The 25,016-nt window shown below is 39.5% G+C and overlaps 3 protein-coding genes and 1 long non-coding RNA gene across 6 annotated transcripts in view; 2 read left to right on the top strand and 2 right to left on the bottom strand.

The window, feature by feature from the left end:
- cpne5b (copine Vb) overlaps nucleotides 1–4,848 on the top strand; it is a 51,611-nt gene extending 46,763 nt beyond the window's left edge. Inside the window, exons 18-20 of the mRNA XM_037252726.1 lie at nucleotides 1,381–1,438; nucleotides 1,887–1,960; nucleotides 2,187–4,848. Of these exons, the coding sequence (XP_037108621.1) occupies nucleotides 1,381–1,438; nucleotides 1,887–1,960; nucleotides 2,187–2,378 (324 nt within the window). The 3' untranslated portion in view covers nucleotides 2,379–4,848. The remainder of the gene's footprint in view (nucleotides 1–1,380; nucleotides 1,439–1,886; nucleotides 1,961–2,186) is intronic.
- A 4,930-nt stretch (nucleotides 4,849–9,778) lies between these two features.
- Nucleotides 9,779–14,511, bottom strand: LOC119123546 (adenosine receptor A1-like). Its single transcript, XM_037252732.1, has 3 exons — nucleotides 13,605–14,511; nucleotides 11,931–12,225; nucleotides 9,779–11,843 (listed from the first exon to the last, which is right to left on the bottom strand). The coding sequence occupies exons 1-3, from the start codon at nucleotides 13,931–13,933 to the stop codon at nucleotides 11,454–11,456; spliced, it is 1,014 nt and encodes a 337-aa protein (XP_037108627.1). The 5' UTR covers nucleotides 13,934–14,511; the 3' UTR covers nucleotides 9,779–11,453.
- On the top strand, nucleotides 11,981–24,980 carry LOC119123547. 3 transcript variants are annotated; one of them, XR_005098101.1, is made up of 6 exons: nucleotides 11,981–12,118; nucleotides 16,194–16,308; nucleotides 19,202–19,308; nucleotides 19,455–20,720; nucleotides 21,765–21,837; nucleotides 24,849–24,980. It is a non-coding gene; the product is annotated as an uncharacterized LOC119123547 (long non-coding RNA). The 3 variants fall into 3 exon arrangements; XR_005098102.1 differs by lacking the exons at nucleotides 21,765–21,837; nucleotides 24,849–24,980 and adding an exon at nucleotides 20,995–21,189; XR_005098100.1 differs by lacking the exons at nucleotides 21,765–21,837; nucleotides 24,849–24,980 and having other exon boundaries at nucleotides 19,455–21,010.
- On the bottom strand, nucleotides 21,901–24,982 carry LOC119123544 (zinc finger protein 263-like). The gene is made up of 2 exons (XM_037252730.1): nucleotides 24,741–24,982; nucleotides 21,901–23,893 (listed from the first exon to the last, which is right to left on the bottom strand). Exons 1-2 carry the CDS (start codon nucleotides 24,919–24,921, stop codon nucleotides 22,893–22,895), a joined length of 1,182 nt encoding a protein of 393 aa, XP_037108625.1. The 5' UTR covers nucleotides 24,922–24,982; the 3' UTR covers nucleotides 21,901–22,892.
- Nucleotides 24,983–25,016: the final 34 nt, after the last annotated feature.

Raw genomic sequence — 25,016 nt, 5'->3', positions numbered from 1 at the left:
AGGAAATTAAAGGTTTCTTTGTTGTTTCATTGAACTGATTCTAGGCTGTCATCAGCATTGGGAGAGAAAAAAAATAGGGCATGGTATACTGCCAGGTTATTTTTGGTTTTAATGTCATGAGCTACACGCGCACACATTTGTCTCTGTGTGTGTGTGGGTGGGAGGACAGGCACTGACAGAAGTGTTGAATACTGATTATTACGCTGATGTGCGGTTGGGGAAGCTCTGCTAAAAGAGGCTCCCTAATTGTCCAGACAAATGTCATTAAAGTAAATAGCTGGAAGTTGTTAGAGCAACAACCGGGCTGGCTTGACTTTGGATCATATTGTTTGCCAATTAACATTTATTCATGCATTTACCATTCAACCATTAGTCATCAGATTTGAAATTGCAGTCTACCATTTTCATTTGGTCCACAGGAATGTTAACTTGGCATGCCAATCATTTTAGTAGCACGTATCACATGCATATTTATCATTATTTTCGCAGCATACGATATGTAGCAGAAGAGTTTCGTGGACAAAAAGTCATGAGCGAGCTTGACACGTCTTTTCAATTTACTATAACAGGTCATATTGTATTCATATGTTGACAGTTTCATATTATTGTTTTTTATCTGTGTCTGTGACAACAGTTATTATTTGCTTTGCTATAAATTCTCAATGCAAAAAAAGCTTATTAGGCTTATTTAGAATTTGTAATAACAATTTTAAAAATGTTGCTTTCTTCTGTTTCGGGTACTTCTTAACAACATTTAATATGTTCCAATTAAATGTTTATGATGCGATCAATATGATTTTGTTAGTATGGACGTGTGGCTTGGGAGTGGCTGGGCGAGTGACCGAGGACGGATGCTGTATCAAGTAAAGTTGGCATCTCCTCCCTTTCCCTCCTCTCCAAGCTCACAACAGCTTCCATCTATTTCGAGGCCACCCCATCTATTCTGAGCCTCCCGCAAACATATTTTTATCACTCATCACATGGCTCACCAAAACTTTCCCTGTGGCCTATTGAACTTGCTCTGCCACAGTAAAATGTAAGCAGCTGCTTATCCGTGTAGCTGTTAATATTGTCACTTGGTGTCACCTCCTCCTGCATGAAGATAAATATTAATCAGAATATTCCCATTCTCACCTTTGCTTACCTGATGTAATGCACTGCTTTTGTTAGTCTGTTTAAGCCTTGTGGGACTTTCAGATCGTTAAAGAGCATTACAGAACATTCGTGTGGCTGTACCATGGATAGCTGAGCATGTAACTGCTCTGAAGCCACAATGTCGCTATCGTTGTACAAGCTTCCGCTTTCCTTTCATGAGTGGATAGTGTGTATGTGTTCACTTTTTTTTTTTTTTTTAATTCCTCTACTTTGATTATTCTGTAGGGTGCAAAGCTTCCAATGTCCATCATCATCGTGGGAGTGGGTCAGGCTGAATTTGACGGTACGGCGATTTTTACGGTTAAAGCCTGCTGCAATGATAAATATTAATCAGGTCTTTAACTGTAGGCAGCAGAAACGTTGCCATGGTAACAATGTAGCTATTGCAGGACTTAAAGCGTTTTATGAGTTCTTCAACAAAACTGTTAAATTGAGTTAAAGGGAGTAATTCACATTTTAAATTGCAGTTTATTATTATGAGGAAAGTTTTGTCAAGAATCATTTGTGTCAGAGGTAGTTGAGTGCTTACTGTAATTGTGTACTAAAATGGCTGATGATAATTATTAGGAAAGATGATTGTGAATGTCAGAGGCCATAATGACGAACTTTTCATTTCCATTTGATTAGAAATATGCATCTACAGAGCACTCAAAGCTCTTCCCGCCTTTTGTGAGCTGCGGCATCAATAATTTATTTCCCTGCTTTCCACTCACGCCTTTATGTTCTCGCAGCTATGGTGGAGTTGGATGGTGATGACATTCGTGTCTCATCCCGAGGGAAACTGGCAGAGCGAGACATTGTCCAGGTAACGGCTCTTATCAGAGCATAAAAGTTTTAGATATTTGCTGTCATTTCAGATGCACAAGCTAGGTCAGAAAAGGGGGAGTGGGAAAAAGTAGTTTCATGGTACACCATTCATATGAATGAAAGTACTGATTCAATGTAGATAGATGTTTTTTTCTAATCAAAATGAATTTATTCACGTTGCTTGAAGTGTGTTTTATATCACGTTTTGTATTGTTCCTCCTCAGTTTGTCCCTTTCCGAGATTATATGGACCGGACAGGTAACCATGTGTTAAGCATGGCCCGTCTGGCAAAAGACGTGCTAGCAGAGATTCCCGACCAGTTCATTTCCTACATGAAGAGTCGAGGGATTAAACCCAACCCAGCCCCGCCACCGTACACGCCGCCCGGACTCACACACCACCACGTACAAATCTGACCAGAAGACATTTTACCCATGAAGCAGCCATCTTCATAAAGTTTGCTTTTTCTTGAAGAAAAGATGCAAACTTCCCAGGACTCAAAAAAGCCTTTTTTTTAATCAAAACTGCGGCGGAGACTGTTTGACGTCTAAATGGACAGTTGGCCGGTGGAACAAAAAGATCATGTTGTGGTTAAAACTTGTGCCTGTCTGTGCTTGTTTCTGACAGTGTTTCAGGACATGTCAACTTTGACCTGAAGGACTACTTCTCAGTCTTTGGTGTGGCCTAATACGGTAACATTTCCAGACACCTTTTCTTGTCTGGAATTAATTTTTATATTTGGAGATGATTTATCTCCTTTACTCAATGATGCATCAGGAATGATTAATGAAAAATACCCGTGTGGAGTTTACAATTTGATTTCTTTAAACATCAATCAGGTATTTCATACCCTCAGACCTTGCCCTTCTCTTATTGAGGAAAGGTTTATAAGAACATGAGTCCCCTTATTTACATTTTACTGGAAAATAGTATTATTCAGAGTGGCATGGACAGTTGATAAAACTTCAGAAAAGCAAAACCTATTTTTGTTTGATTTCCATATTAATAGCAGATGGTCTCTACGAGCCGTTGCAGGTTCATCCTTATACATGAATATATATAATTCCAAATAACATAATTTATTCCAAGAATATAAAGCAGATTTATTGATAGATTATTTTTACAAGCGTGGTCAACATTCTGGTTCATTTTTCTTTTCTTACAATTCTGCGCTGATAACTTCATATTTGCTTGTTCGCATTTGTTGACATGCCACCATTATTAAAGGTACTTTTTTTTTTTTTCTTGTACCACTTGACCAGTCTTTTTGTTGTTGATGACTGTATATCACCTGCATGTAGATTTGCAGGAAATTGCAATTTTCTGGTATGTGTTGGAACCTCTAAAGTCAGCCTCAGTCCATCCCACTGGTAGATATCTGCTTTGTTCATACCCTCAAACATTTTTCCCATGGGAAATGCTGAAAATCGAACGAAACGGTCACAGGGTCCAAATGACATCACTGGCAGCTCGTCGTCCGGTGCACATTGTCGTTTTTTTCTCAACATTGTCAGCCTTTTGTAATGTTAGCCAGAATGAACTAAAAACAAAGACAGAGACGTATGTAGCACAATCATTACTTGCGTATGGCAATGCCAATGCGTTCCATTTCCAGTTCTATCACACAGTTCCTCTTTGACATCACTGGTACCAAATCTGTGATTGTCTCACAAAGAAAGCCAAAGAAAAAGCAAAATATAATTTTGTAGACGCTTTCGATTCAAATCTAAAAATATATGACAGATGTGAGCTCCGCAGACTTGAGGTATTATTATTAATTATTATTATTATTTGTTTTCAAAATTACCAAAACCTCGTCCAACTCATCTACGCACAGATCTACATGGGTCCCAAAATTAAACCCCTTTGTGTTTAAATAAATGGGACCCTTTAAAAACTCAACAACAACAAAAAGTTGCCTTTTACACAATTCACAATAAGGCATTAGATTATAACCATCAGTGTTGAAACACGATAATAAAAATATGACAATGAAAAAAAATAAGAAAAACTAACACAATATATGACATATTTTTGTCCAAATTCTTCTCAAGTCGCTATCTTCACTTATTCATGCAAGGTTTTGGTTTTCATCCAAATTTTCCATGATGACTATTTTTGAGGTGTCCTATGCTTTTAAAGAAAACACAGATTTATTTATTTATTATTTTATTTTATTCTCCTCGTTTCCCAATGTAGCATTCAGAGAGATGTACAATTTGTTCACTTTATTTCACGTTTGGACACAAGTACAGCTGGAGGGCAGAATATTTTGCCTAGAAGGAAACCATTTACAGTATACATGTAAATGTGATCAATATGCATGAGAATATAATATCTGATTTGCCTATTGATCCCGTTAGCACTTTAAATATTAAAGAGTGCTTATTGAATATGTTTGATATTTTTGGAGAGGAATTGCTACTAATATTTTTTTTGTATTGTATGAAAGGTCATTGCTTCTGCCATCAATTACATCTAATTTCCCTTTAGGGTTGTGATTTTCAATATGCATAGCTGCATGTGTCCTGAACTGTTTTATACAGTTACTGCCATTTTACGAAATAGAAACCTGTTCAACAAGCCAACATGCATGGGAGTGTGCTGTTTCTTCTCCATTGTACCTGCTTCTTCTAACATTTCTTCTCTCACCAGTGGTTAAAAAAAAACTACATTGTAGCATGTAATTAGCATGTTACGGTTTATTTATTTTTCAATGCCACAATCTATCTTTGTTGTTTATTATAGAATTTATTTCTCTTTGTTTTATTTGCATGACACTCTGCTTTCCTTTATTGTACATGATTAGTGTCAAATGGTTGGTTGTGAAATGCTTTGTAATGGATTGCCTTAAATTAAAGTTCAATTTAAAGGGAAAAAAATGAACACTTGCGATGTTATTTTTCACATTTGTCATTTCAGAGTGCGGTGTGGTTTGTGTGTGACACATGTATGTGACATCCACTCTTGTGTTGTGCTGCAGTTAACAGATGGCTGGTGAGCAAATGGAGGATTAGTCCCTAAACCAAAGTATTTGACTCTCCAGGTATTTGGACATACTGTATTTCTTTGTAGTTGCAAGATTTTGACCTTTACCAATGACCTTCACAAAAATGTATTTCTTTTTTGGTTGGTCCCTGAGAGAAAACAGTCAGGTACCGATGATGTCTAAAATAATACCAAAATGGGACATTTTGAATCATGACACGTGTGGTTACTTGTGTGGTTACATAGTAAAAAGACCAACAAGAAAGTTATAGGGGAAAAATCGCAGACTTAATAATTCATGAATGGACTTGGAATTCCACATTGTGTTTCTCAAAGTTCAACAAAGTTCACAATTGTAATATGATTTACAAACTTTGAATTCCAAACTAGGTTGCTGAATGATATCTCACTGTCAATTAGTTCATCTTTAATGATTGATGAACTGCATCCTCATCAGTGCATTTGGATCTAAATGAATAACTCAGATTTATCATAGATGCAATCCAACCCTTCTTAATTCAGACATAATAAAGTATAGTACAATGCATATATCAGATGCAGTACCATGAATGCAATCAAACGTATGTAACATCAGAAAAGAGCAGCGGGATGGGGGGGGTGGGGGGGGGAGCAAAACAAAAAATCAGGAATGCACTCTTAAAGTAGCAGCATAGGAGAAAACAAATATATCTGAAAATGTCATGACCTTTGAAACTGCTTATATTGCATTCAGAAAAAAGAATTAAAAGCCTCTCCTGCTTTCCTCTCAGTACTAATTAATTGTTCACTAACACCCCCCCCCCCCCCCCCACACACACACACACACGCACAGTCATTACAAACTCTCCATCCTGTAGCCATTTTATCACTATGCAGGAGTAGGCTCCTACCAATACTTTTACTCAAAGTATGGTTCGTTTGCCTTTTGTTCAAATTTTAATGACGCTACTATACCACCAAATTATTATTTTTAGTGAGCTACTTTGAAAATTGGCTCAATTTAAAAATGTATTTCCAATGCATGCATGCCCATTTTGTCCATGATCCTTAGACAGGTAAAAAGAGAAATATGATCAGATATTACTGTACTTCCTGTTAGCAACCAATACCTCTTACTTGAGATGCGAATGGGCATCATTCTGCACTGCACCATTTGCTTCGAAGAATGCATGCACACAGGGTGTGTTCATTCAACAAAGTGGAAAGGTGCCCAAAACATCATATGCAAGAAGATAGCCCCACCTTCTGGGGAAATGTGGTACTGTATGTTGAGGCTTCCCGAAGGGCTATCGTAAGTACTGTTTATGTACTGGTTTATTAATTAGAAATATTTATTTGATTATGTTTATGTATTTGTTCGCAGACATAAAATGCACTACGTTATTGTATGAATGAGCTTGATGGCTAAATATAAAATTGGATCATTTTCGAGTGAAGACTCGATTTGATGTTTTGATTGTTTTGTATTCATGTTAATGTGACGTATTTTGTTTTTATTTTTTTACGTTAGACATGTCGAAGCATTTTGAGAGCCCTCTATTTAAAGTGTTCCATGAATAAACATGCACTGATACGAGGTCAAACGGTACAGGAAATAGATGGGAGGAAGTACTGACGGTAAACGATAGAGGGCAGTATAACCAGGTGTAGCAAACCAACAAAGAAGACATTCGTCTTGTCGAATTCAGCTGTGAGGAAGATCAACAATGGCTGCACCACTACGATTGTCTCAAATTAAGCATCAAACCACTCAAGTCATCCAATGTCTGTTTGAAGACGACGACGAAGTTGACTTCCGTCAATTCGATGAAGAGCTGGAGACTGACGGCCCAGTGTCCAATGGTAATTTTTTTCATGAAGAGAATTATGTTTTAACTGGAAATGATTTCTTTTAAATATAAACTATAACCTGCATTTCACGTCGGTTTTATTATTTACATACTAAGCGTACGCTCGCCGATCCCGTTTATTTTCCGCAGAGTCCAACTGTACTGTAAACAAGACTTATATAAGTATACATTAAACAGTATTGAACCCGCTTACAGTAAAATGAAACCGAAATCTCAAGCGAGCAATGTCCATTAAAACAAGGGCGCGGCTTCCTGGGGCAATGGATGGCTAATAAACTGAAAAACAAACACGATCAAACTTGCTTAGACACACCTTTTAATGTTATTGTGAGCGCCACTCATTCATTTTCCTGACTTAACAGCTACTCTCCTTTTGTTTTCCAGAAAAACACTTTGACCCAGTTGTTGTAGCTGAAAGCCTGAAAAAAGTGGCCGAGTCTCTGACTAAAGATGCAAAATTTAACGCCGCTTTAAAAGACCTCAAGTGTGCTTTAGTAGAAGAGGTAGGCACACACAAATCATTGTTGCCACCCACTGAATCCTAAAAATAATTACAAGGGTTCTGTGCACTTTTATGCAGATATTGGGAATTGTATGTTTTTAAATAAAACTTGTCAAGGTCAACAACAAGGATGTGATCAACCACTTCCAAATGCACTCACACTAGGTGCTAGCTTTGTACGAGACTGCATACACACAGATGATAACCAAACAATGTTTAATCACATCTTGCTGCTCCCTAAGCATAAATATGAATAAATATGAAAAGTAAAATATCACGTTACTCTGTTTGGATGTTGTTTCCTTTAAAAAAAGATGTCTTGTTTCTGACAATGAATTCTATTCCCTCCAGGCCATGGAGGAAGCCTTTAGCTGTGGTGTGGACACCTATTTGAAGGCTCAAAACTTTCAGAATGCAACTGACTTGGCTCCAGAAATTCAGGTCATCAAAGTTTGTGTTGCCTTCGGGCTTTTTGTGAAGAAATCCTGCCCTGAGCTGAAAACCAAAGCCCAGAGAGCTGTGACCGCATTACTCAACAACCGTGTTGCCACGTGGCTAGATCAGCAAGGTGGCTGGGTAAGCAGATTTATTTATTTATTTATTCATTCATTCATGTTGTCTTTTCGATGCTGTCAAGTGACTGCAAAAACACTCTTCAATCGTGTAACAAGCGTGGCTCAACGGCAAGTCACAACACCAACAAACTTTGGGGGAAATAACTCAAAAGGTTCAGGCCAATCAAAATGGTTTATTTCACAAACAATACTAATAATATTTCAATACCAAAATGAATACCAGGTATGTTAGCGTGAGTAAAAATCTGTGGTGTATGCAGTGCATGAATGTGAATGACTGGCTGGCTGTGAAGATGTTGCCATGTGTGAATCAAAGACAACTGATACTTTCTTGGTATTTTTTACTTTTAAAGTGACTCTACTGATTTGGTTTGACTCTGCAACTCTCCTCACTTCTGTTTATGGGGGGGGGTGTCATTTTTTCCACCTCCAAGAAGTAAAGACACATTGAATGCATTATTAGCATAATTGTCATTCTTGACTGAAAGTAAAAGTTGAAATTGTGATTGCATATGTTGGTTTATACACTTTCATTCTGGGCCGAGGTTTGTGTTTGAGTGCATTTCTTGCTTGTTTCCTTGTAGGAAAAGGCGAAAACGGAGATAAGAGGCAATTGAAACATGTTTCACTGAGGAGGAAACCTACTTGAACAACAATGCTGCACCAAAAGCACTTGTGGAGCCTCATTATCAATCAAAAGCATACCAAATCTCGATTTTTGACAACGATGAGTAAGAAATCAAAATGTTAGATTCAGATGATGTCAAATTTGACATCCTGCCGCCTTACACGCGCTCTGTTTACAGTTAAGTCCGTTCTTAACGTACAATACTTCGTTATGGTGTTTAATTGATAAAGCAGGTTGTTTGCCTTAATGTCCCTCTAAAATTAGGTTCTTGTTCAAATTCTGTTGATAATACACTTTTGCTACAAAGCCTCCTGCCAAATGACTCTTTTAAAAGCTGTGACTATAAATACTTGAAATTTGTCAATTTGTGTTTTGTAGATCAAAAAATGATTTTTACAACATGCTTTGTAATACTTACCACACAGGGAATACAGTTTTTATGACCTCATTACCTATTGTGGGTAGCAAAATTAGCTTTTACTGTAGCATGCGGATTACATCCTACTGTACGGTTAGGTAACATTCCTGTAAATATCTGTCATTCACACATGCACACACACATACACACACACACACACACACACACATACACAAACAATTTCATACTGATTGCAAGACAATAGTGACATTTCAAGTTAACAATTTGACTTGAGTAAGATCAATAATTTGCTGTGCATCAAATTGAATTTAATTTGCATTAAAACACTTTTACCTCCCTTATTTTTCCAAATCCCTGAAGTGCTCTGGCAGTGCATAACAGGGGCAGTTGTGCATGAGACTGTTTACATTCATTTAAGGAGTTGCATTTGTTCATGTTTGCGCGCAGTGGCACCCTTTATGTCTTAGGTGAACAATTACAAACATGTCAACAATGCGTTTTGCAAACTTGATCACTGTGTTGTACATTTAGACTCAAATAAATATACATTATCTACCGTTCATAGTGTGTTGTATGCTGTATTAAATAGCTTGACAGGGGCTATTTCACTTTAGAACAGTGCGGTATTGTACATGTCAGTGCATTCTTTAAAAATAAAAAATAAATCACTGAATTAAGCAAAAGAACAAAATCTACAACATTTAAAACATTACATTTCCTTTATATAAGTACACGGCTTAGTTGTAGTTAACGCTAAATGCAGCCAGCAGAGGGAAGCACAATGCAGTAGATCCAGCCATCATCCACTGGCCCACAATTTTATTTAATCAAGCCGTTGTCTGTCGGTGGAAAAAAAAAAAATTATATTGACAACTTTGTCAGACAGAAAGTGAATGAGTTTAGTTGTCATAGTTTTTATTCCGTATAAACACACAGGAAACACACACAAAGGAAAAATGTAAATTTTCCTTTTGAACTCTGATACGTATGTTGGTTCTTCTCTTGACGAGAAATGCAATTCATTTTCTTAGGGTGTTAAGTAATCAAGCTGTTTGCACACTAACTGCTCGTGTCAGGCCATGTGTACAAACACTTTGAAACGCATCAGGTAGCATATAGTTATTCCACTTTTGGGAATCACTGGATTCAATTTGTTACAATATTGCTAAATAATCCTCTCGAATCCGATCCTCATTACCTTTTTCCACATCGCCATCCCAAACATACAACAATTAATTGTTTTGTCGTCAGTATCCAATCCATGAATGTAACTTTCAGGTAATCGTTCCAAAAAATGTCTTTGCTCATACAGTGTCCAAGGTTGTTTATTGAGTCAACTGCTACTACGGTATTATAAGGCTAAAGTGTTTGTACAAAGGCATTATTGTTGTTATTATTATTAGCTGATAGTGATATAAATATGTCTCACTGTTTCCACAAATAAATTGTAACATTCAAATACAATAATACACAGTTAAACTAGAAAATGAGCCAAATGTTGATTTGAGGGAATTTACGGGGTATCCTATAGCAGAAAATGACACAAGTGGCACACAATTGTTAGATGTTATTACGTTTTGAATTCTCCATTACGAAATGATTCAGATTCATACTCAATTATGCACTCAATGCTGATTATGAATTATATAAATATGGTCCAAAAGTTTGTATTTCCTCACTAATTGTCAGGCATGTACATTATTTTCAAAATATATCACAGTCTTTTGTCAATATCTTGTCATCTATAGCCAGAGGATACCCATTCATAAAAAACACATGTTGATTTTAAATCCAAATTAATCCAGGAATGGAATCATTTTAGGCTGAGTATACTTTTACAAATTCGCAATTGTTGAGGTGAGTCAAATCTGTTTAGTGACAAGAGATAAGTGCATAATCAAAGAGGTCTCCTATAATCGAAGTTCTTTCAGGGTGATGTAGTATTCCTCACAACAATCGATACACAATTGTAGTACGCTTAAGAGAGGCATGGAAGTTTCAGGCTTGGCCGATAAGGATGCTATTTTAAGTCGCAGATAAACAAATCCGTTTCCCATGTGGTCACGCTTGCAACCTGCACACTTATAAAAGCATGTGACACACATACGTGACTGATGGCTCATTCAACCTGAACACAGCTTGCCCAAAGTGCATCGCTGAGGATTCATTTATACATCCTTCCTCCATCATTGTCCCCCAAGCATCTGCTCGTCTGTTCGAATTTTGCTAAATTAGTGCTATGTTCCTGCCGCTCAAGCACACAATTATGGCTCGACCTGTCAATTGTTGAAAAAAAAATTATTCAGTCACGAAGAGGAGTTTAAAATGCGGTACATCTTTGCAGTTATTCACATTGACGGTAAGACCCTTATCCCATATGACATCATCACCAAATTGTGGTGCTTGCTTGAGACATAAACAAAAACATTCCCATCTATAAACAAAAACATTCCCATCTGAGTCAGTCAGATTTATTGACTGTTTATCCTCAAATGAGCATAGCTTTTATCCGTCTGACATCCTTTAAGAAAGGTCATTTTCGTAATCCTTGATCCACCCACGTTACGGTTCACACATCATCGTCGTCATCATCGTCATCGTTGTGCCTCAGCCTCCTCGCGGTATTCTGTATCCTCTGACTACCTCTTTGAGGAAGCTGACCAACTTGATCCCGACAAAGAACGTACTGATTCCAAATTCTCCAAAAGGCCGAGCGGAATTTCTTAATGCGGAAAGCGTACACGATGGGATTGACGGCAGAATTGCCGTGGGTCAGGAGGATGGCGATGAAAATCACGCTCGATGGTTTGTAGCATTTGGGGCAGAAGAGTGTGATGCAGTTGTGGATGTGAAGGGGGAGCCAGCTAACGGCGAAGAGCAAAAGAACAAGAGCCAAGGACTTGGCAAGCTTCAGCTCCCTGCCGAAGTAATGACTGGGGTCTGCGTGGCTCACCGTCACCTGCGCAGAGACAAACACGATGTCGGCACATATCAAACCATTCAACTTGCAATTGATGCAAACATGGCCGCTGTTCCTCATTCTCACCTTCTTATTAAGCTGTTTATGAATCATGTAGAAAATCTCCACGTAGATGACGAGCATGAGGACCAGGGGGGGCAGCACCCAGCCGAAGAAATTGAAGTAGACCATGTAATCCATGCTGATGACTGTCTCAAACTGGCACTTCACCACCAGGTCGGTGCTGACGAGGGAACCGTTGTCACTGTGATGTTGTAAGTTATTCCACCCAAACATAGGCGTGAGGCCCACCAGGATGGACACCAGCCAGCACAACAACACGGCCGACCCGGCTCGCTGAGGGGTCACCACTCGTTTGTAGCTATGGTTACAGGAGAGAAGGACGGACTGTTTAGAATTTCTGTACTGTAACATACTGAAAGTTACAGTTCGTTAATTGTTATCCTTGCGTTTCTGGACCAACCAGATGAAGAAGATTGTTGTTACACGGACTCAACAGGAAATACCTGCCATAAATTCCTGCAGTTCATTTAGTATTGCCACCTGATCCGCCTCCTCCCAACGTTTCTGACCTCCTTCCCCTCATTTTCTCAATTTTGGAGGGAACTTGAAATGGTGGCATGTGTGTGCTGACTTCCGTCCAACACAAATTTGAATGTGATTGGTGAAGTCTGGACACAGCCTCATCCATAAATATTAAAATATTAGCCACCACTTGCGCAACCATATTATCTCGGGAGTTGTTTTTATTTGGCATTCTTAAAATATTATTGAGGCCCAAGGTTTATAGTAGGTCACATCAGTGGTGGAAAAGAGTTTCGAAATGTTTATTTTTTTTCGTATGATATTAGGCACCACTTGTGCAACCATATTATCTCCGCTTGTTTTTATGTAGCATTTTTGAAATGTATTTGAGTTGAGTCACAAGGGTTATAGTAGGTCACATCAATGGTGGAAAATAGTTTTGAAATGTTATCTTTTTTTTTTCATACAGCCCACAAAATCGTGACACGCGAACAAGGGTGTGTAGACTTTTTTTTTTTTTTTATCCAGTCGAAATTCTGCATGAAAAAGGCAAATTTCAAATCTAGATTGGGTTGAAGTCGTGACAATGATGTCCACGGGTCTGCCAGTTGCCAGTTTGAGAAATTATGTAAGTCACCAAGCAGCCAGCATGAGCCTATTGACCAATCATGCATCCATCCTGTGTCAGAATATTCCCAGCCTTTTGTCACATGGGAAAACTTGAAGTGGATTGGCTTTTGATTGTGAAGAAATTGACAATAAAGCAGACTTTGACTTTTTTAGACTGGATATCAACGTTTTACAAGAAAGCCACATTACAGTATAACAGCTCTGGTCAAAACACAATGCTCTGATTAATATTGAATTTGGTCAAATAAGATTTGAACGGAATAATTCATCAAATAAAGGCCTCGACAGAACAACATCCCCCAAGACCCCCTACCACGCCTGCTGGCACTGGTCTACAACCACCTCGTTTTATATTTGTCTTCATTTTGCACTCCTTTTTATTTTTACTTAGTTGCTTAATAAGTTGCATTCTATTTTGCACTCGGGCTAAGAGCCAATGACGTTCAATATGACAAACTGCAGTCGTGATGCCTTGGCAACTAATTGCAATTAACCTCCCTTGTTCTTTGACATGGTGCGTGGCTTCAGACACAAAGGCGTCTGCCGCTCAGTGAAGATGTGCTCATCAAGTGGACTCCCACCTACCTCATGGGTATTTTGACCCTCAGATAGCGGTCGATGGCGATGGCCAGGAGGGCCAGGATGGAACTTTGAGTGAGGACCAGCACGGTGCAAGCGATCACCAGACAGCTGTAGAAGTGAGTCTCGAGTCCGATGCTCATGGTGATGGCGAGGGGGATGACGAGAGCCCCGACCGCAATGTCAGCCAAGGCCAGCGAGACGATGAAACAAAACGTGGTGTCCCGGAGCGAGCGGTTAATACGCACGGCCCACACCACCATTACGTTGCCGATGACCGACGAGACGGCGATGAGCACCTCCATGCCAATGTAGACAGCCCACGACCAAGACATTTTCGGGAAGACTGTCTGGGGGGGGCGTGCGCGCTCGTAGCGGAGCGGCCCGAACACTCCTGCGCTCGGAACAAACCTCCGACTGACTCACTCAAGTAGAGCCAACAAATCCTTTGTCCCTCTGGGGTGTCCGCTTGAATTCCCCTAGGGTCTTCTCTCCGGAACGCGGAGCCGCTCATCACACGCCAAAGTTGTTCCGCACATGCTGCGAGAAGGCGTTCGAGGAGAAGGGGAGAGTGCTTCCCGCAGCTCCGGTGGAGAGTGAATGAGTCACAAAAGCTCCTTTCACAACAGAGGAGTTGAAATCTTGCATTCTGCGCCGGCCGCAAAGAAAGCGCACTCAAATGCAAGCGTTTTAAGAGTGGCTCACGCAGTTTCTGCGTAAACCTGAGTCATTGTTACATCTTATCGTGTAATGCTGTTGTGATATTATCTCGTTTCTTGAACTGGAATTTTTCAAAAGTCACGATGCATTGAGACCAGGCATGCTTTATCTATTTGTTGCTTTTATTCTGGAAGTTAAGATTGATTATTGCTATTATTATTCAATATTTGATTTTTGGGCAGCATGGTGTGGGGGTGGATAGAATGTCTGCCTCGCAGTTTGGAGGTGCAGGGTTTGAATCCGTGTGGAGGATACATGTCACTGTTTTTTGCAAGGGGTTTCTCCATGTCGTCCATCCAGGTTTGATGTCAAACTTTGCATTTGACATTTTAAAAAATGAATATGGGACAAGGGATCAGCTTTTATTTCCAAGTGTTGACATCCATCGTATACTATACAGGCCTAATTGTGCAACATAATTGCAATTATGCATAATTGCTTAGGTGTCCCATTACTATTGTCCACATATGGCAAATGAGATTTTTGGAGTAGATTCCCCACCTTAGTGAGAATATTACAATCAGAAGATGATTGATGGAGAGTCTCCTTTCCATCACCTTGAGTGTCGTTAAGGTCTTCGTGCTGGGAATGATTCATGAGTGTCTACTTGCTCAATCGTTTATCAGAAACTCATCTCTTACTTTTTACATGCCCGCAAGATTAGTAGTCAGACAAGCCAGTGCAAGAGGAACTTACCTCGTTTGCTCGTATTGCCTCATATTAAATTTGTGCAAATGAAGCATTCATTTGGTTTCAAATTGACCCAATTTTCTGGGTTGGTCCCATTTTCAACCCAAACTAGGTTGTTTTTGACCCGACAGTTTACTAAAAGGGTGTAGACTCTAGTTGAGACCATGACTTAGATGATAAATGAGCTGTCAAAATTAAAAGGCCGTCTCCTATTTCTTTTTCATAAGCTATCGGGGCAAAATGATTGATCTACTATCCCTTAGCATGCGTGACATTTTTGTTAAATAAGGGCTAATGATCCCACCTTCATATTTCCGAGAGTAAAATCAATTTCTTTAATAGACGATGATAATACTCGTGTTTGATGAAATGAAACACAATGCGTCCCCAGATTGCCTTGGGTCCAATTGCCACTACGGTGAATCTGTGCGGCAGCTGCTGCTTTCGAGAGTGTGTTGGGTGTTGCTCCTCATCAACCATGTGCAGCCCTCCACAAATGAAGGGAAACTGTTCCGACATTTTTTTTCCCTGCTGGGATGAGGCGAGCGTCACGAGGACTTTATTTGCTCACGGCAGGCCGGGCGAGAACGTGAGTGAAGATGAAATGTTCCTAAGTGTGCACTGCAGAGCTCCTCAGGGGAGAACAAAATAAATAATCTCGAGTTTAGCCAAATGTTTGCTTTTAACACGACACTCCTAAGCCACAGCGTTCGGTGCACCTTATAATTGTAGTTTTAAGAGGTGTAGAGGTGATGTGTAAAATGATGAATATTGTCTGCAGAGGTCAAAGGATGTCAAATTCCAAAGTGCCCCAAGCCAATATATTCCAAAAACACTCAAGTGTGATATAATGCAGAAAGCTTACAGTGGAGGCATTAAAACTCATTCCGATGCAAATGTTCGCATAAAATGAGTAGTTTGGCGTGGTGTCCAATTGATTTAATGCACTGGTGGTAGACACATTTACAACATGGCTGTTAAAACGTCTTGTGCTTTTATAACATTTGATAAAAAGGCATTTTTTAGAAGTCATCTTAGCTGTAAGGAACTGCGTGTTGTAATCAAGTCAGCGATGGGAATAATGTTTTGTTTTAAGTTAATTGAGTTTTGTTGAATTGATAGAAACAGTCACATTACATTTTGAAGAAGAAGCAAAAACCGGTGCATTTTTTTTCCCATCCTCAGGCTGCTGTTGTGACTGGAGCGAAAGAAAACCGGCACGAGGTCACTAATGGCGCCATCTGCATCATCCCATGGAATGGAATGTGGAAGGTGATTTGGCGACAAGGTGCAATTCCAGGTTAGTTTGAGTATGCAAATGATGTTGATTGCTTACATCTTGATCAGAACTCCACTTGTCTCGCTCCAATTTCACACATACAAACACACACACACACACGATCACTCACACTCATACACAAACAAGGGCAGGGCTCAATAAAGGAGGAAATTCTGGAGGCCAGACACATCAGCCGCACATGATTAAAATGTGGTTAACTGATGCATACCGTGCTCGACAGCAAATTTGAATCAGAGATGGATTTTGTCAAAAGGATTTTTAACACTATGCTAATATTTTGATGACCACCAAATCCATAACGTAACACAGCGCACCACTGATACAGTTTTCATATTCAATCTTTGCGCAAGTGGTAGTAACGTGTATGTCTTTATTCCGAGAAGCCACAGTGAGAAAATCGGCCAAAGAATGGGCTCACACAGGATTAGATTTTATCGAGTGACACCTTGACAATAGTGACTTATCATCCTTCTACTTCCTGTGGGAGTGAGCTTCTTCTAGTGAAATGACTTATTCATCCTCATATTGCAGCTGTCAAACGTAATGTCGATGTGTTCCCAAAAAAAAACAAAAAAAAATCACCTGAATTTGATGTTGCCGCCGGAAAGAGATTTACAAGGAAAAGACATTTTGAGTCACATTATGGCAAATCTGTACTGGCGTTTAACCATTTAGTGCATGAAAATCTTAAGTGATTGTATCTGGAAAGGTATCGAATGCAATTGAATTGCTTTCCCACTGGAAAACAATCTTTTTTCTGAAGAAAGGATGCTTGTATGAAATTGAAGATGTGTCATTCCAAATGAAGGAAAAAAAAGCATTTCAGATTGTTTGTGACCTAAGAGTTAGTGTTAAAGACATTTTATTTACAGTACAAGATCCCCTGTGGGGACAAGCGGTATAGAAAATGCATGGATCTCCTTTGATGGTGCAGGTGTACCTAATATTTTGACCGATAAGTGTAACACAGATGTTACTTTTAAATTCAGTCGAGGGGAAAATCAAAAAAGCTCCTGCTTAGCATTGCATGCATGACTCAAATGCTGATTATGACAAATAAATAAGTAATCACAAGTTAGCAATGCTGCTGCCGAGATAATGCTCAATCTCCATTTTAATCAGTCTAATTAGATAAAAATGCAAAATCGATCTGATTAGACAATTCACACTGTGCTCCATTAGAGGTTCCTCTTTTCCTCACATTGGTTGTCGTGTTGTTTACTTGGCTCCGTGACACTGGAGATTGATTGACAGGTCACGAAGGTGTTTTGTACTCTTTGACATAAACAGAGGAGACACGGCATCTCCTCCGCTCTCCGCCTCAGTGGAGGTGGCGGATTTCAAATGCTGGTGCAGATTCCAATCTGCTCGACTTGAAATTACATCATGGTTGTTGACTGTGAAATATTGATCGTTGCCACACACTGCCTTTCTCCATTTGTTGATAGCCTCTCGCCAATGAAAAGCGTGGAATGGAACCAAAATATTTGCATAATCTTTTTCCCAGTGGAAATTAATGGAAATTGAGTTGATTTGTCAAACTGTCACTATCATAAAACCTGTGACATGTATTACGTCGCATTTAACAAATACTTTTTTGTAACTTTTTGTTCCACTGTCATGTACTTTGGATTTGTGATTTTTGAATATGAATATTCTCATTACACAATGACCATGAAAAAAAAAGTACAGGAATTAATTTAAAATAGCATCAAAACTAATGTCCTGAATCAGAAAAAAAAAGAAAAGAAAAAAAAAAGAAAAGAAATGCAACCACTTGATTTAGTTCGTTAATTTCTGATGATTTGGAGGGATGTAAAAAAAAAAAAAAATGGAAAGTTTTTTTTATCTCAGAGTTTTATGATTTATTGCAGTCTTGTAATGAGAATAACAAATATATCAGCCCACTAAATTATAGTGACAAATAATTGTATTATTCCGGTTTGATGGTTAAGCAACATTTGGCAGATGGCCACGCAGTTGCCTCTAATGTCATTTCATGGCCTCCACCACGACAAAGAGCTGCAGCGAGCGAGTGGCCGCTATTCTGAAGACCACTCAGATTGGATTGACGCTGTCAGAGAGTTATTAAATGGATTAGCTTTTATGATGGAGAAAAAAAGCACCATTGAAATTGTAATTGAAAATCATTTTAGATTTTTTTTTTTGCCTCTTTCAGCAGATTCTAGCTCAATCACATGCAATCGTTTACTACCAGAGTCTGAGTTGTAGTGTCCCTCTGAGCCAGGAACCCATTTGAGGATTTGAGAAGGCATCATTAATTTTGCAACTAGCTCCCCTGGTCACCATAATTGAATGAAAAACAACGTGATTTGGTTTTGATGTTCCCATTTCACCACCTGCGCATGGCTGATTATGAAGGTAAAGTGTTTCAGGCCAATCCGTTGCAACCTTCTGGGCTTTATTACCCTTGCATGTGCCTAGGTGCTCTGGATATAATTGTGACATTTTGCTCTTGCGCTGCGCATCGTAAAAGGTTTTAAAAGGTTTTAAAACATCTGCCAAGAGCTTTATGTCATTTGAATTTGTGCTTCAAGCAGCTGAATGGTAGCTTAAGATCGATGCCAAGTTAGATTGAAACGTGTAAAGACTCCTGGAATCCTGACTAACATAAAATTGTACTCTGTAAATAGCCTTTTTCCTTGTCATTTATCCCTACAATTCTTTTTTTTTTTTGCCAATTGGGGAATGCTGTAAATTTGCAATTTGAGCGGTGTCTGACTTTGCATTCCGAATTGGAGTTAAACACGAATGAATTCAGACTGAAGTTGAACAAATCGATATTGACCTGTTTTACTTGTTTTTTAATCCTCTCTCACCTGCACCCCCCCTTGCTTTTTCCTCTCCCTTTCTCACATATCCACTGTGACAGGCTGAGCTTCAAAGCTCATTGTGATGCAGCCTGCAACATCCCCGGACCACAACAGAATTCTTCCTGACTGCTGGACTGACCTCTATGTACCAGATGTCCTTTGTTGGGTGCGTATCACTGCATAATCACTACCTATTCCAGTTAAATTAAAATGTACCATAATTATCCAGAATGGAAGCGCGAACAGCAAAGTCGTGCGGTTTTTCATCATCTGTCGCAGTATAATTTGTTTCCCTGATATTGTCTATCCCAGAGGACTCACCGAAATGTCATCAACGAAATGTCCCTTTGAGGACGAGCCAACAGCTGATAAGCTGAGTGCATTTTTGACATTCACCATATTGCTGTCTCACAGCCTCATAAACTTCACTATAATGATCCTTATTAGGTTATTTCACATTTAAAAGAGCCTCAAGGAGCCCGTTCAATGAAGAAGAAAGAATTATACGGTGTCACGTGATTCCCTCCAGCAGCAGCAGTTGTAAATTTTATGGCTTCCAGAGGTGATGTCTTTAAAAGGCAAAGCTGCAGCAGGAAGTTTCACAGAAATACAAAACATCCCACCCTTTAAAATTGTGACAAATTCCAGTTTCTTTCAATTCCTGACATCAGTTTGAAACATTGTCTGCCTAGTGATGCAGAAAGTCCCAGTGAGCGCTCGTCTCCGGGGGAAGCAGTCCAAGACGGCCTCTGCCGTCTTGTCCCGGCTTCACCCGAGTTCATTGCCTCGACTGTGACTAATCGAATCGACCCATCTCAGTGACTGACTGGGCTAACGTTTAATTGACACTCAGGATATGCCACAAGATGATGGAACAGAATTGTTATCATGTAACAGAAAATCACTTGGCTTGTGACCAGACAGTTAAAGTCAGTTGGCTAATTGCAGGTGCAACTTTACATCATCCACACGTGGAGCTCTTTCTTCTAAATGTACTTTGCATGTGCTGATCTCCTGCATGGACTCCAGTTGGTCTAAAGTTCAAGTCACCAGATTGTCTAGCGCGCCGGGGGATGTACAATAGAAAACGCTCATCTCTGATGACCTCTAAGAAGGAAAGGAGAGGAGGCACAATCACCACAACACCCAAAACCATTCAAGCTGTTCTGCTGCAGTGAACCTTGTCGCTCAACTTTGGCCAAAGCTGCAAGCTTGTTAGTGAGCATGCTCTTTTATGAAGCTTCTGTCCTAATGAGGTTCAATAGACTCTGTGTCCAATGAACCATGACTCCCACATTCTCCTCCCCAATTTTTTTGAATCACGCCACATCAAGTAGAATATATGTTGAGGTTAATAAAAGTTGTGTGACGACCAAAGCACGTCGTTTTTAGTTTGTTTTATACATCAGATAAAAAAAAAAATAGGTTAGGGTTTTGAAGTAAGTTTTTAAACTCGGGTTAGATGATGAGGAGATAAGTTATTAGATGATGTCAATGTCCGTAAAACATTATGATGGCAGGAGTGTCAAGGTGCGGGCTGGAGTGCAGAGGTGGGATTTGACAGATGAAGCAAAGAAAGTGAGAGTTAGATGTTTTTACTTTTTCAAATCAGTGGATAAAACTACTTAGAAGTATAAAAACAAAAATAGAAGGAAAAAAAACAATCCAAGGATTTCCTTTTTCCGAAAGCCAAGGGGTTAAATGAGGGGTGTGTTGATATTTGTTCCGAGTTGTGTAATCCCATTAACGACCTATTCGTTTTGTCGTACTCATAATCCTTTACAAGGAGATTAATGTTGCAATTAGTCGACATGGCAAATTTAATTAGTACAAAACTAAAATCTATTTCCAGCACCACAGGCTTTGGGCTATTCTGAATTATGAACGTGAAGAATTCAGACCTTCACAGGACAAGCAAACATTTGAAATGAAAAATGAAGGAAGCCAAAAATGATTTAACGTCTCCAAAATGATTAATTTATAAACAAATGAAATTTATTTGTCTCTAGAGTAATTACTATTTCATGAGAACTGATAAAATAGGCAGCAAATGAAATTTATTTTTTCTCTAGAGTAATTACTATTTCATGAGAACTGATAAAATAGGCAGCAAATGTTAATACTGGACTGGAATTTTACAATTTGATTCGAATTAAGAATGAAACGAGCTTTTTTTGAGGAAACAGAAATTGATTATGTATAGTAAGGCTTTTGTTAGTAAAAGAAAACCCAAACGTACGGCTTTTTTGTGCATGTACATTGTTTTGACAATGTACAGTCTGGCTTTTTGTTAGTAAGAAATGACCATGTAGTATTTTTTCAGTAAAAAAACAAAGACCATGTAAGGCTTTTTTAGTGAAAAAATAAAAGACCATGTATGGTAAGGCTTTTTATATATAAAAAATGACAATGTACAGTATTGCTTTTTGTTAGTAAAAAAATGATCATGTATAGCAAGGCTTTTATATTATATATATATTATATATATGTATATATATATATATATTAAATGCATAGTATTTTTTTTCTTTTTTGTAAAAAAGTGAACACGTATAGTTGTTTTTTTTTTTAGTAAAATATTATATATTTTACTTTTTATATTAATTTTTTTTATATTTATAGGGAACTACATTTATGGGAGATGGACTTCTCAGATAGAGCTGCAACAAGAATTTGAATAATCAACCAACACAAGGTAACAAACATTCTTAGCTACTTTAATATAGCCTACCACTGGGTCAAGGATGAACACAGCCACTGATGCGCTTACGATTACTTTATTGAACAAAATGTAACAAAAAACTTAAGCACATTCATACTTTAAATGTAACAACCACAAGTGATGCCCGGGGACTCGACGCCCAGACCGGCTAACCTGAACTAACTCATTCGCTGACCCACACATCATCAGGCGGATACTACAGTGTAGGATGGTGACCCCTAGTGGAGATAAAAATACCAGCACTTCTCGTGTATTTTGCATTGATATTGTTGTTAGATATTACGCTAAAGCTAATTTTACGCAATGGCTCAAATGATTGAAGAGATAATTAGTAGAAGAATCAAGTCCTAATAGCTGCAGGTCTTTTCTCAGGGCAAAATAATACACTGTAGCATTGAAACAAAACATTCAGATACACACTGTCCCATCTGGAGATAGACATTTGACAGAATTTCCTTGATTGAAAAATGAATGAAAATGAATACAAATAAAAAAATGAAGTAATCTGCAACTGCTACTTTTTAAATGTTCTAAATGTAGTCACTCTCAAATGAATGTTATTGTTTTGGTGCTAGTGTCATTATTGAACTACTATAACAATATCAGCAGAAGTTTCTATAACATGCCTGACTTCACCACCGCCCCAACTCGAGAAATACAATAGAGATTTTAAAAAGTAAAAAATATTGATCATTTCCCCACATTGAGCAAGGAAATGCAGTCACATTCCCATTTCCAGTTTCAAGGAATGTGTGAAAGAATTGATTTTTGTTTTTTATTTTAAGCCTTCTTAAAATGTAACCGTAAAACTTTACATTTTTTGAATTTCCTTGTGTCAATGTAAAATTTAGGAACCTGATAAAGATCAATGACATGATCATGAAATGAAGTATTATTATGTTACAAACATATTTACACATTTTCAAAGTCAGTACAAAAATCGTACTAAATGGCAGCAACTGTTTTCGTAAACAAAAAAAAAAAACACATGGATGTGATTCCCAAAGAAGGCTGGCTCCTCAGCGGCATCATTGCCCTGAAAAATAGGTCCCCTCCCGACTATGCGTCTGGAGATGCCGTTTGATTTTGTCCGAGCGACTGAAGCACTTGCCGCACACGGGGCAGCTGTACGGCTTTTCCCCCGTGTGGATCCTCATGTGCACTTTGAGGTGAGCCATCTGGGTGAACCCTTTGCCACAAATCTGGCAGCGGAAGGGTTTCTCCCCAGTGTGGCTCCGCTGGTGCTCCTGCAGTCGTCCTGCGGAGCTGCAGCACTTCCCGCACACGCCGCAGCGGTAAGGTTTCTCCCGCGTGTGCACCTGCACGTGCACGTGCAAATGACCCACATGGCTGAAGGCCTCGCCGCAAACCTTGCAGCAGAAGGACGACATGTGGCCTTGGAGGGGGGATTTCGGATTGGGGCACTCCACGGCGTTGGCTTCTTGGTTGCGCGTATGAGATGCCGGTCCCCTGTTTGCCACAGATTCGTTTCCCTTAGCACCAACCATCTGTCTGCCATTCTCCACCCCGATGTCAATGTTGTTCTCATTTGCACAGTTTGGGTTGACTGGTGCGAGGGGCTGCCCGCCGTTGTTGGATGACACTGGGCCCCTGTGGCTGCCTCCACTCTCTGCCTTCACGTGCCTCGAGGAGCCCCGGGAACCAGGATCCTGGTCCCTGTTCTCCACGCCTTGACTCTGGGATGGGGCGGACGTGTGTGGGGCGGATGTGTGTGGGGCAGACGTGTGTGGGGCGGACGTGTGTGGGGCAGATGTGTGTGGGGCAGACGTGTGTGGGGCGGACGTGTGTGGGCCGTCCTGCACGTACTCATTTGCGACATGCGCGGGGGAGAACATGTTTTCTGAAGTGCTGCAAGAGCCATGGGCATGGAGCTCTCCTTGATTGGGCCGCAGTTCTCCCTTGTCCTTGAGCTGAATTGGAATACGCTCTTCATGTCCCATGCTGGGACTCCACTCACGCCGTGGATGCTCGCCATCCTCCTCTTCGAGCAACGCCATTGATGGGCGGTCTGAATACAAAATCAGCAGAGACCCAAGTTAGGCAAATTACTAAAGTGACTCAATTATGCTAAGGCTACCTCAAGAAGCGAGAACATTGATCATTCTGATTTGTGCTTCGTTTACGGTAGTTTTTTTTGTGATGTTGTGACTTTGAGAGTTTTAGTGAAGCCCTAAAGAATGTTTCTAAAGGTCAGTTTAATTTTGAAATGTTTTAAAGGGGATTAAAAATACAATAAAGTGTTTAAAAATACAATAAAGGGTTTTAAAAGTCTTGTGCGGATATCGCAAAAATATTGACTCCACATCGTCTTTGAACCAATTATAAGCGATAAACGAGGGATCATTATATACACATCTCTTCACACAATATTGTGTATGTTTTAGTGTTCTACATGAACTTGTGTCGTTACGTCGCAGTCACTCTCAATAGTTAACTTTTTTGACGGCATACATTCAAGTCGTTCTTAATTGGATGTGGATGAAATAAACGGTTAAAAAATGAAGGCTTTAAAAGTTAAATTAGCACTTGCTGTGTACAGTAAGTAAAAGGAGATCCAAGACAAGACACACAAAAAATTAAAGCATTTGTGTGTTGCCTGTGTCTACTTATAAGTGTTAAAAATGTAGACTAGCTAACAAGTTCGCTAACAAACAAAGGTTGCTAAAGCGCTAGCAGCTCCACAACAGTAGTTGCTAACGTCAACTAGCGGCTAATGATGACTTAGTGGAGAGTAGCTATGTTTATTTTGGGGGTGTTATTTTTATTTTTATTTTTTTTACACCTAGCACCCAACGATAAACCGTATGTATATGAAGAAAGGAACCGTGCAAATGTTAGCTTCTGGTGGAGCTAACCTGGCCATATTTCAATCCCTGCATCTCGCAGCCTGCGTCTCAGATGGTCGTTCTCCCGCTCCCGGATTGCTATTTCCTCCTGGTACTCCAAAATTGTGTCCTCTACAGACTTGTAGATCTCCTGCGCAGCAAGCATGAGCCGCTCGGTCAGGAAGACGTTCAAAAACTGCAGTTTGGTCATCGTCCAGGACTACGCGGAGGATCGCTCCTTCTCCACCATCCAAAAGGATCCGAAAAAAAGATGAGACGCTCGGTCACGTGACAATCTCCAATTGT

Source organism: Syngnathus acus, chromosome 5 (genome assembly GCF_901709675.1).
Source record: "Syngnathus acus chromosome 5, fSynAcu1.2, whole genome shotgun sequence".
Lineage (NCBI taxonomy): Eukaryota > Metazoa > Chordata > Actinopteri > Syngnathiformes > Syngnathidae > Syngnathus > Syngnathus acus.
Note: the sequence above shows the minus strand (reverse complement) of the source record. Positions and strands in the feature narration are given on the sequence as shown.